Raw genomic sequence first — 12582 nt, 5'->3', positions numbered from 1 at the left:
AATGATAACAATGAAAACTACAATTCTAGCTACCAAAAATGTGCCCCCAGAAGCTGCATCATTGGAACACAAAAAATGATTTTTTTTTAGGAGTTTTTACTGTCTTATTTTTTCATGGATTATATGAACCCAAAACGGTCTAAAAATATTACAACTTGCTCGGCAACAAAAAGAATCCGTATATATCTGCTTTGATGGAAAAGTTAAACGTTGTAGATGACAGAACCCAGCAATGAAAAAATGACATAACGTGTAGTGTCCTCAGGGACAGCAATGCCGGGGGGCCTGTAGGACAAATTCCCCCCCCCATCGGTGACTGCGCGCCCACTGCAGAATGGTATGTGAGGTCGCGTCAAATAATCCTGCACAGAAAGAACATTAAAGACGTCTGTCAGCCCTGACGTAGGCATGGCAGCTCTAAGGTGTGTCCCCTATATTAAAGAAGGAACACCCTCCGAGGGCGAGAGAGAGAGCGACAGCGTGCCAAAGAGGAGCAACGCGGGGTGAGCTGGTAAGAGAACGTCCAGGATTCATATACACCGTGCATAACCCCACTGTAACCGGGAAAAGAAAGAGATAGATAGATAGATAGATAGATAGATGATGGATAGATAGATAGATAGATAATAGATAGATAGATGATAGATAGATAGATAGATAGATAGATAGATAGATAGATAGATAGATAGATAGATGATAGATAGATAGATAGATAGATAGATAGATAGATAGATAGATAGATAGATAGATAATAGATGATAGATAGATAGATAGAGATAGATAATAGATAGATAGATAATAGATAGATAATAGATAGATAGATAGATAGATAATAGATAGATAATAGATAGATAGATAGATAGATAGATAGATAGATAGATAGATAGATAGATAGATAATAGATGATAGATAGATAGATAGATAGATAATAGATGATAGATAGATAATAGATAGATAGATAGATAGATAGATAGATAGATAGATAGATAATAGATAGATAATAGATGATAGATAGATAGATAGAGATAGATAATAGATAGATAGATAATAGATAGATAGATAGATAGATAATAGATAATAGATAATAGATAGATAGATAATAGATGATAGATAGAGATAGATAATAGATAGATAATTAAATAGATAGATAGATAGATAATAGATAATAGATAGATAGATAGATAGATAGATAGATAGATAGATAGATAGATAGATAGATAGATAGATAGATAGATAATAGATATATAGATAGATAGATAATAGATAGATAGATAGATAATAGATAGATAGATAGATAGATAATAGATAGAGAGATAATATAGATAATAGATAGATAGATAGATAGATAGATAGATAGATAGATAATAGATAGATAGATAGATAGATAGATAGATAATAGATATATAGATAGATAGATAATAGATATATAGATAGATAGATAATAGATAGATAATAGATAGATAGATAGATAGATAGATAGATAGATAATAGATATATAGATAGATAGATAATAGATAGATAGATAGATAATAGATAGATAATAGATAGATAGATAGATAATAGATAGATAATAGATAATAGATAGATAATAGATAGATAGATAATAGATAGATAGATAATAGATAGATAGATAATAGATATATAGATAGATAGATAATAGATTGATAGATAGATAGATAGATAATAGATAGATAGATAGATAATAGATAGATAGATAGATAGATAATAGATAGATAGATAGATAATAGATAGATAGATAGATAGATAATAGATAGATAATAGATAGATAGATAATAGATAGATAATAGATAATAGATAGATAATAGATAGATAGATAGTTAGATAATAGATAATAGATAGATAGATATATAGATAATAGATATATAGATAGATAGATAATAGATTGATAGATAGATAGATAGATAATAGATAGATAGATAGATAGATAGATAGATAGATAGATAGATAGATAGATAGATAATAGATAGATAGATAATAGATAATAGATAGATAGATAGATAGATAGATAATAGATAGATAGATAGATAGATAGATAATAGATAGATAGATAATAGATAATAGATAGATAGATAATAGATAATAGATAGATAGATGATAGATAGATAGATAGATAGATAGATAGATAGATAGATAATAGATAGATAGATAGATAGATAGATAGATAGATAGATAGATAGATAGATGGATAGATAGATAAATAGATAGATAGATAGATAGATAGACAGATAATAGATAGATAGATAGATAGATAATAGATAGATAATAGATAGATAGATAGATAGATAGATAATAGATAGATAGATAGATAGATAATAGATAGATAGATAGATAATAGATAGATAGATAGATAGATAGATAACAGATAGATAGATAGATAGATAGATAGATAGATAATAGATAATACATAGATAGATAGATAGATAATAAATAGATAGATAATATATAGATAGATAGATAGATAATAGATAATACATAGATAGATAGATAGATAGATAATAAATAGATAGATAATAGATAGATAGATAATATATAGATAATAGATAGATAGATAGATAGATAATAAATAGATAGATAGATAGATAGATAGATAATAGATAAAGTTTAATTTATTGAAAAATTACACAGTCAATATTTTTTGGATACATAGGGCACAATTTATTATTTGCATCTATTTATTCCTACTTGTGGGTGTTTTTCACCTGTTTTTCATTTGCACCACAGTCTTCTTTTAATTTGTGATATTTCTAAAGTTTATTTTACATGCATTTGTTATTGTGGGCGAGTTTGGGGTTTCCAGATTTTTTTCGGCTGATTCAATAATTGCAACATTCTATACAGGTAGCAAAATTGTTCTCTAAATATTCCCCTGTCTTTCCCGCCCCCCGTGAGTGATTTTATGGACGTCTGGAATGTTTACATAAATTTTGCATCATTTTATTGGAAAGTGACACTTTTTGTGCCTCAAATCTTGCCAGAAAGGTTAAAGATGAAAGTAGAGAGCGCTTCTGATTTTGCAAAAAAATTCATGAACCGACCGTGTGCATCATTTGGTGTAAAACATTCAATGAATACCACAAGATGAAAAAAAAGAAAAGCAACTTAATGGATTCTAACTAATATAAGTGACATGTTTACAGTGCAGAATATCCTGAAAAGCGCTAATTACTGTGACCTGTAGAATGATAATTCAATTGCCTGTGCCGGCGTCTCCAGCTTATACAAATATAGAGAGAGACTTCCAATTGTATTTTACGGTCACAAAAAATAGTAGCCTACTTTTCCAGAAATTTCTGGATGGTTGGCGACCATTGGAGTATTTAATAATAATGGTTCCATACATGGTGTAAAATAAAAGTTCCAAATAGTGCAAAGTAAATGAGTTCCATATAGAGCTTAAGTAATAGTACCGTACAGTTTTTAATAATACCAGTTGCATATAATGCCAAGATAATGCTGTCATACAGTGACCAAGTAAAAGTGCAAACCTATGCTTTATAAAAACAGTACCATGCAGAACTCGAATCGGCAGCAACTTACTAGTGTCACCAGCCAAGTGGTGGAGTAGCGATGACTACCAACAATGGCAACGTACAAGCACCAGCTCCACGATAAGGTCTATCCTGACCTTTTGAGTCCCCTTGGTCTCAATGTTCTCGAACTTGGTCACTTTGGTGTGGACAGAACAGTAGAAAGTTTGCTAGATGGTGGAGAACCTTCAGCAATTGCCCCTTTTGCCATAATCCGAGGATTCAACTAGGGCAACGTCTACTTCATTTTTATTATTGGTGCTATAATATTGCCAAGAAACAGATCTAATCATTTTTTTTACTAAACGACCCAGAAGCTTAGCAAAAATGTAGTTGCTGACCTCTGAATCCTCTGGGCTTGAAGGAACTGGTTGATGAAAGTCAACATACTGGTTGAACAACATTTTTACGCTCAGGGGGACGTACAGTTGAGCATCAACATATGAAAAGTCAGATTTTAGCACCTTTACAGACTGAAAAGACTTTATGTTTTCCCCTAAGTTATCAAATGCCAAATATCTTTCCAACTGAAAAGAGGTTAACGAAACCTCTGATTGTCCACTAGAGTCAATTTTGTTAAGATGGCATCCAAACTTAGGTCACACAGACTTTACGAACTTAGCTCGATTTCACGTTAATTGTCAGCTTTTATTTCTTGAAGTCGAAATTTTTGAATAACGCTTGTTTTTTTCATTTTCATTTTCAGAGACATCTCTCATAAATCTCTCCCAGTTGAGAGTCCTTAAAAAAGAAAAAAATGGCCGATATAGAAAAGGATGACCGCCCTTGGGTGGGTGTAGTTCGAAGGATAGTGACTTTCACCTTTGCGTTTCTAGTTCTTGCTGGGGTGTTATGGGCATTTGTTGACAGCATACCCTTAGCCACAGATGAGTTTAAAATTATGGCCTTTGGCATCTATGGTGCCTTTCTATCGGCCCATCTCATTATTCAAAGTTTTTTTGCCTATTTGGAGCACAGGAAGATGAGAAAAAGTGGTCGACCCTGCTCATATACCAAATCGGTGGCCTTGACAATATCTGCCTACCAGGAAGATCCTGTTTATTTACGCGAGTGCCTCGAGTCTGTCAAAAAAACTGAGTACCCCCCAGACAAACTTCAGATCATCATGATAATTGATGGCAACAGTCCAGAAGACCGATACATGATGGACATGTTCAAAGAAGTTTTTTCCAAGGAAGATGTAGGGACTTATGAATGGAAAAACAATTACCACCACTGGGACAAAGACACTGCAGAAAAATTCTACGGTCACACGGACATGATGCCCCCAGAAGAATTGTATCAGAATGATATCTATGCTGAAGTTCGTGAAGACAATTTGTATGATAAAACCATAATGAATCCAGGGCCATACACCATTGGAATGAATAATTTGAGTGACGATATGCCAGAAGAGCCATTGCCGATGTACACAGAAATCGAAATAGAAGATCCCACCAGACACGATATTCAGAATCTTATTAGGACAAAGCGATGTGTGTGCATCATGCAAAAATGGGGTGGAAAGAGAGAAGTCATGTACACCGCCTTCAAAGCTCTAGGAGATAGCGTTGACTATGTCCAGGTAAGTCAAACATCTTATGCTTTAGATTGCCAACTAACCAGGAATGAAGCTAGAGAGCAGGCATGGTAGAAATTGCTTTCATGATGAAGCTGTAGAGTGGTTGATAGCAATTACTCTCACTGAAGACCCCTCAAAGTAATACACTAACATTGTGAGGGACACTAGAGTGGTTTGAGGCACCAGAGCTTCAAGAAATCACACACTATTTTGGTGAAAAATTTTGAACTCAGCATCCATTACAATTCTCGTTTCTGCCAATGACCAAAAACCACTTGGAGGTCTATGTAATTCCAATTTGGAGAGTTAGAGGGTAGTTGGTAGCAGTTTCTCCCAGTGAAAGGGTGGCTAGAAGACCCTACAAAGCAAGACGCTAATATTGGGATGACAGATGAGTGGTTTGGGGCCCAGGAACTTCAAGTAAGCAGTCACTGTTCTGTTGAAAATGTTTTAAGTGACCTACCATCATAATGATTGTTTCTGCCAATGACCAGAAACCACTTGGAAGTCTACGTAATTCCTGAGAGTGGTGCTAGTGCCCACATTTACCCCGACCTTTGACACTCATGTAATTAGATTATTGGGAAAAACATTCAATCATAGAGCACAATATCAGGTTGCGGCTTATTTTTGGATACAAGGTTTGCTAACCCTCACCGAGTCCTGGTCAAATATGATACTTGTGTGATGTAGATTGATGAGTATATGATAATTCTTAACTTGTAACTGGACACTAAGATTTGCTAATGAGAATTTATTATTCAGGTGTGTGACTCAGATACAAAACTTGACCCTCTGGCCACCTTGGAACTGGTGAAGGTCTTGGAGTCGAATGATCGATATGGAGCAGTTGGTGGAGACGTCCGCATCCTGAACCTTTCCGATTCCTATATAAGTTTCATGAGCAGCCTGCGGTACTGGATCGCCTTCAATGTAGAGAGGGCTTGCCAATCCTATTTCAACTGTGTCTCCTGCATCAGTGGTCCTCTAGGTAGGTCTTCACCATCTGTGGTTTAGTAGGATCTGTAAAAAGGAAAATAAAGATATCGATAAACTCAGAAATGTTTTAATTGTTCTAAGTTCCTTCGAGCCATGTATAATGTTGACACTTGATGTTTTGACTTTTTTTTTTCTGCGAATAGGGTTCTTCAACCTATCACCACTAGGTTAAAAATCGAAAAATGTGTTATTTTCCACCCTTTCTTGCTACCTCCGGCCTTTATTTAGAGGCTGCAGCTGTCATATCACAACTACAATGAATCCAATAACTAATTATATTACGGTAATTATTCCTACCAGCTAGATCCCCTACAGAGAAATTATCTCATTTTCTCTGAAATGTCATGTCATACGATGGCTGCAGCCAATCAATGGTTTCAGCAGTGATGTCAGTGATTGGCTGCAGCAATCATTTGGATAAACAGTAGGAAGGTAAACATAAAATTGGTGGCGACAACTTGAGAGGTGTGGAGTAGCAACAGATTTATGCAGAAAATCTAATTTTTTTTGTGGGGTTTTTATACTATTTACTCTTTATAGCCTAATTTTTGACAAATTTCTTCTTTGATGACCAGTGACTTAAAATTTGGTAGCAGGGATTTTGCCTACTTTCTGCATTCCTTATTTTATTGGGTGCTGAGAACTTGGCACCATAATGTTAGCAAACAAGGGTGTGGTGACTAAATATATAAAAGTTGAAAATTACTCGAAATACTTAGATTTTTGGTAGTGATACTTTTGGGTGTTTTCAGCGTACTGCTCAGCCTAAGACAAGTCATAATTTACGATTCAGGAAAAAACTACGTCACGTTTTTCGGTTGAAATCTCAATATTTTAGTATGAATAAATGATAAATTTCAATTGATTTTCAGGTCTTTATCGAAATGATCTTCTTCAGACTTTCCTTGAGTCTTGGTATAACCAGAAGTTTTTGGGAACCCATTGCACTTTTGGAGATGATAGGCATCTGACCAACAGAATGCTCAGTATCGGCTACGCAACTAAGTGAGTACCAAAAAAGTTTGCCCTACTGAAAAAAAAAATGGAAAGTAATGACAAATAAATATATGGAAGACCACTCAAATGTTCTTTTAGAGCGGGGGATATTCTCAAAATGAAAAGGGTATAAAGAATTGAAAAACGTGGCCTTAGAGGGAATCTCAGTGGGATCAACCCTCCTAAGAAATCTATATGAGCATGCAGGTCATGGAAAGTTTAATAAAATGACACCTTGATATCTTCTATCTGATGTCTTATTCTGGAGAAATCCACATTTTTCTAAATATGTAAATGAGCTGTTAAGCTCTGTGAGCTGGACATGGATCTCCATCAAGAGATTATTTTAATTGAAAGGGCATGTTATCAGTGCGAGACATGTATATCAAGAGATCAGACTGTCAGTCATTACAAGTCTCACACTGGTAACGCCCTATTTAATTTCCAACAAGCTCTGGAGGCAGATTTTCAGGGAGATCTATGTTCAGCCCAAAGATCTTAACAGCTAATTTACATATTAGGGAAAAATGTGGATTACTCTGGCAGAAAACATCGGATCCCAGATATCATTTTATTTAGCTTCCTATGTCATACATGCCCATATAGATGGATTAGGAAGGTTGATCCTACTGACAGATTCCTTTAAATTGGTATTTGGGTACTTGAAGTATTAAAATGATAAATTACTAAAAAAAAAATACAGGATATTTCTAATAAAAAAAAATATTTTTTTTAACAGGTACACGGCACGATCAAAATGCTATTCTGAGACTCCTGCCCAATTCCTGCGTTGGCTGAATCAACAGACTCGTTGGACCAAGTCTTACTTCCGGGAGTGGCTGTACAATGCTCTGTGGTGGCACAAGCATCACCTTTGGATGACCTATGAATCAATTATTGCTGGCATCTTTCCATTTTTTGTTACCGCGACAGTCATAAAACTCTTCTTCAGCTGCCACCTATGGGACATCATGTGGGTTCTACTCACCATCCAACTCATTGCCACCATCAAAGCCTTGTATGCGTGTTTCCTTCGACGCAACATGGTCATGATATTCATGTCTTTGTACGCCGTGCTGTATATGGCTGGCCTCCTTCCAACCAAGTACTTTGCCATTCTTACCATGAACAAAAGCAGCTGGGGAACATCTGGTCGAAAGAAAATGGTGGGCAACTATATCCCTCTACTTCCTCTGTCTATTTGGTGGGGAATTCTCCTTGCAGGACTGATCTATACCATCATCATGATGTCACTTTGTACGGACTGTAGGCTTCTAGATGCTGAGAAATACTACTTGATTTATGGAGCTTCAGCTTACGCTGGCTACTGGCTACTAATGGTTACCCTCTACTGGGTTTGGATAAGACGTTGCTGCAGGAAGAGGCGCGATTATTACGACATTGATAATTGATCAAGGATGACTTGACCCAAGTGATCATGAAGTACATAGTGCCAGAAGTATTAGCCAAGATGTAAGGAAACCTGAAGACTTGACTAAGAATGAGGTGGTTCCGTCATCCTCAATGGTTGCACCACTCCATCTATTTTGGATGACATTTTTCAAAATGGCTTCCAATTTTTCATCAGTAGACCTTACTTGTTGTCTTATCTTGGTGTGCATGGTAGTTATGGGATCCTTGATGATGTCAACGGTTGCCCACAGCTCGAGGCCAAAATGTTCAGTGCTATTTTATTGTCATTTGTCTTTTTATGACTTGTTCGAAAGGTCAAGACTTGAACTAATGGAAGTTACCCATGTAATTAGAAGAAGGCGGCTCAGGGAAGAACGACTATTGCTGCTTTTTGGGGCTAAGGAAAACTTCTTTCGGCTTTCTACTACCGAACGCGTTTACAGTAACACATTTTGAAGTTGCAACCAGCATGATGGCTATCTCACTGACAAAAATATATATATACATAATAAAGACTATTATAAATAATATTAGCAATTTTACGGAGTCAAAAACGTAAGAGATAAAAATGATTTTCTTACGCGTTACCGACACATTAGTCCACAGGCCCCGGTTTCCATATAGGCGCTACCCTGTGTAAACGTATAAAGATGCGTTGGAGAAAAAGTGTGCACATAACGACAGTTATATATATATATATATATATAGGTTTTATATAATTATTTATTTCATTGTTGTGTTTTTATTACGAATAAAATGTTTATTTTTTATTACCGACGAAGTTTTGGCTTTTTTTTTTATTATATCTGTTTATATTTGTTAAGAATTCGAACAATTTTATGAAAAGGATTATCAGCGTGACTACTTTGAGGACCGCCGGGTGCAACGCTCATGGAAGAGTACCATGGCCATATACTGTAGCTAGGACGAGGAATGCAACGCAATGCTCGGACTGGCCGGTGGCTCTCCTGACCCGAGCGTGACGCCATGTTTGGGTGGGTAGAGCTGCCAGCCAGTCCGAACATTGTGTTTCGTTCCTCGTCTGAGTTATACGGCCATGTGACTCTTTCCTTAGAGTTAGGCAACCATTCTGATAAAAAAAAGAATAGAAGCTGCGGCTAACACCAGTTTCCTGTTCCCAATCTGACGCACCGACGATCTCTGCCGGAAGGCTAGTGATGATGTCCAACGCTAACTGGACCGGTAAGGCTATTAACAAGAAAATAGGCAACTTTTTAATACATCTGCTCCTACCTCCTCCCGGCCTGATCTGTCACTCTCAATTCATGGGTAAAAACTGTATTTAGTGAAGACAGATGTTCCCATTACGGTTGGCGCTTTGAAAACTCCACGAAGGACGAGGAGTTAGAGGCAGATGAAGACCTTCTCCTGCAAGTTCTCTATAGAATTTCACGAGCACCAACTGTCTGTAATGTAAGATTTGTATTCACGGAAGACAGGTTTTACCCATTAACACTAGAAGTCCCAGAGAGGGGTCATTTTCCATTTCTACCTTTGGAACCTTTGGAGCTCGAAATTTCTGGGACTTCTAGTGTTAACTGACAATTTTGAGAACGAATGATCTGTCCAGGAGGAGAAAGAAGCCGACAAAATATATTACATAGTTTCTTAGTTTTAGAATTCTAATGATTTATGAAAATAAGGTGAAAATTACTCTTCCGCCATCTTCTTACTGCAGATGAGGCCACGCTCACATGATCAGTATTTGGTCAGTATTTTATATCAGTATTTATAAGCTAAAACCAGGAGTGGGTGAAAAATGCCGAAGTGGTGATGTGTTTCTATTATACTTTTCCTCTGATTATGCTTAGAAAGACTGATGTAAAATACGATGTAGAATACCGACCAAATACTGAAAGTGTGAACGTGCCCTAAGGCCTAGGGGGAGAGATAATGATGCAGCCACACACAGGACAGTATGGAGGAGAGAATATGGATGTGTGATAATAATACACTTACCGTATATACATTTCTGCTTTAATTGTAATATGAAAAACAACTGTAAAATCAAAGAAAAGGATAAGATTAGCCGAGGAAAGGATGGGATGCTTTTTATTATTAGCACCTTTTTTTAACTTTTACTGCTCCTTCAAACATTGTATTTCTCTCAAAATATTGCAATATTTTATGTGATCTGAGAACAATCGGATTTTTATTTTATTTTATTCATTTATTTTGTTTGTCATCCTTTTGAAACTCTCAGCCAGGTGCCAGGTGTCAGCTGTCAGTGATCTGGTTCTTATCCCAGTGTCAGCTGTCAGTGATCTGGTTCTCACCCTGGTATCAGCTGTCAGTGATCTGGTTCTATGACTGGTGTCAGCTGTCAGTAATCTGGTTCTCAGCCAGGTGTCAGCTGTCAGTGATCAGTTCTTTGACTGGTATCAGCTGTCAGTGATCTGGTTCTCTGTCTGGTGTCAGCTGTCAGTGATCTGGTTCTATGACTGGTGTCAGCTGTCAGTGATCTGGTTCTCTGTCTGGTGTCAGCTGTCAGTGATCTGGTTCTTATCCCAGTGTCAGCTGTCAGTGATCTGGTTCTCACCCTGGTGTTAGCTGTGAGTGATCTGCTTCTATGACTGGTGTCAGCTGTCAGTGATCTGGTTCTCACCCTGATGTTAGCTGTGAGTGATCTGCTTCTATGACTGGTGTCAGCTGTCAGTGATCTGCTTCTCTGTCTGGTGTCAGCTGTCAGTGATCTGGTTCTTATCCCAGTGTCAGCTGTCAGTGATCTGGTTCTCACCCTGGTGTTAGCTGTGAGTGATCTGCTTCTATGACTGGTGTCAGCTGTCAGTGATCTGGTTCTCAGCCAGGTGTCAGCTGTCAGTGATCAGTTCTTTGCCTGGTATCAGCTGTCAGTGATCAGTTCTTTGCCTGGTATCAGCTGTCAGTGATCAGTTCTTTGCCTGGTATCAGCTGTCAGTGATCTGGTTCTCTGGTATCAGCTGTCAGTGATCTGGTTGTCTGCCTGGTATCAGCTGTCAGTGATCTGGTTCTCTGGTATCAGCTGTCAGTGATCTGGTTGTCTGCCTGGTATCAGCTGTCTGTGATCTGGTTGTCTGCCTGGTATCAGCTGTCAGTGATCTGGTTCTCTGATATCAGCTATCAGTGATCTGGTTTTCTGCCTGATATCAGCTGTCAGTGATCTGGTTGTCTGCCTGGTATCAGCTGTCAGTGATCTGGTTGTCTGCCTGGTATCAGCTGTCAGTGATCTGGTTGTCTGCCTGGTATCAGCTGTCAGTGATCTGGTTCTCTCATATCAGCTGTCAGTGATCTGGTTTTCTGCCTGATATCAGCTGTCAGTGATCTGGTTGTCTGCCTGGTATCAGCTGTCAGTGATCTGGTTCTCTGGTATCAGCTGTCAGTGATCTGGTTGTCTGCCTGGTGTCAGCTGTCAGTGATCTGGTTTTCTGCCTGGTATCAGCTGTCAGTGATCTGGTTTTCTGGTGTTAGCTGTCAGTCATCTGGTTTTCTGGTGTCAGCTGGCAGTGATCTTGCTCTCTGTCTGGTATCAGCTGTCAGTGATCTGGTTCTAATCCACATGTCAGATGTCAGTGATCTGGTTGTCTGCCTGGTATCAGCTGTCAGTGATCTGGTTGTCTGCCTGGTGTCAGCTTTCAGTGATCTGGTTTTCATCCAGATGTCAGCTGTCTGTGATCTGGTTCTGTGACTTGTCAGCTATCAATGATCTGGTTGTCTGCCTGGTATCAGCTGTCAGTGACCTGGTTCTCTGGTATCAGCTGTCAGTGATCTGGTTCTCTGGTATCAGCTGTCAGTGATCTGGTTCTCTGGTATCAGCTGTCAGTGATCTGGTTCTCTGGTATCAGCTGTCAGTGACCTGGTTCTCTGGTATCAGCTGTCAGTGACCTGGTTCTCTGGTATCAGCTGTCAGTGATCTGGTTCTCTGGTGTCAGCTGTCAGTGATCTGGTTCTCTGGTATCAGCTGTCAGTGATCTGGTTCTCTGGTATCAGCTGTCAGTGACCTGGTTCTCTGGTATCAGCTGTCAGTGATCTGGTTCTCTGGTGTCA

The 12582-nt window shown here is 37.8% G+C and overlaps 1 protein-coding gene across 1 annotated transcript; it reads left to right on the top strand.

The window, feature by feature from the left end:
- The first annotated feature begins 468 nt into the window (after positions 1 to 468).
- Positions 469 to 9311, top strand: LOC138651984 (hyaluronan synthase 1-like). The gene is made up of 5 exons (XM_069742646.1): positions 469 to 511; positions 4255 to 5133; positions 5896 to 6121; positions 7002 to 7134; positions 7865 to 9311. The coding sequence occupies exons 2-5, from the start codon at positions 4306 to 4308 to the stop codon at positions 8535 to 8537; spliced, it is 1860 nt and encodes a 619-aa protein (XP_069598747.1). The 5' UTR covers positions 469 to 511; positions 4255 to 4305; the 3' UTR covers positions 8538 to 9311.
- Positions 9312 to 12582: the final 3271 nt, after the last annotated feature.

This window comes from Ranitomeya imitator, chromosome 10 (assembly GCF_032444005.1).
Source record: "Ranitomeya imitator isolate aRanImi1 chromosome 10, aRanImi1.pri, whole genome shotgun sequence".
Lineage (NCBI taxonomy): Eukaryota > Metazoa > Chordata > Amphibia > Anura > Dendrobatidae > Ranitomeya > Ranitomeya imitator.
This window is presented reverse-complemented; position numbering and strand designations above follow the sequence as displayed.

Coding starts and splice junctions, on each gene's coding strand:
- LOC138651984 (XM_069742646.1), top strand. CDS start 4,306: ATGGCCGATATAGAAAAGGATGACCGCCCTTGGGTGGGTGTAGTTCGA. Junction 6,122..7,001: donor CTGCATCAGTGGTCCTCTAG/GTAGGTCTTCAC, acceptor ATTGATTTTCAG/GTCTTTATCGAAATGATCTT. Junction 7,135..7,864: donor AGTATCGGCTACGCAACTAA/GTGAGTACCAAA, acceptor TTTTTTTAACAG/GTACACGGCACGATCAAAAT.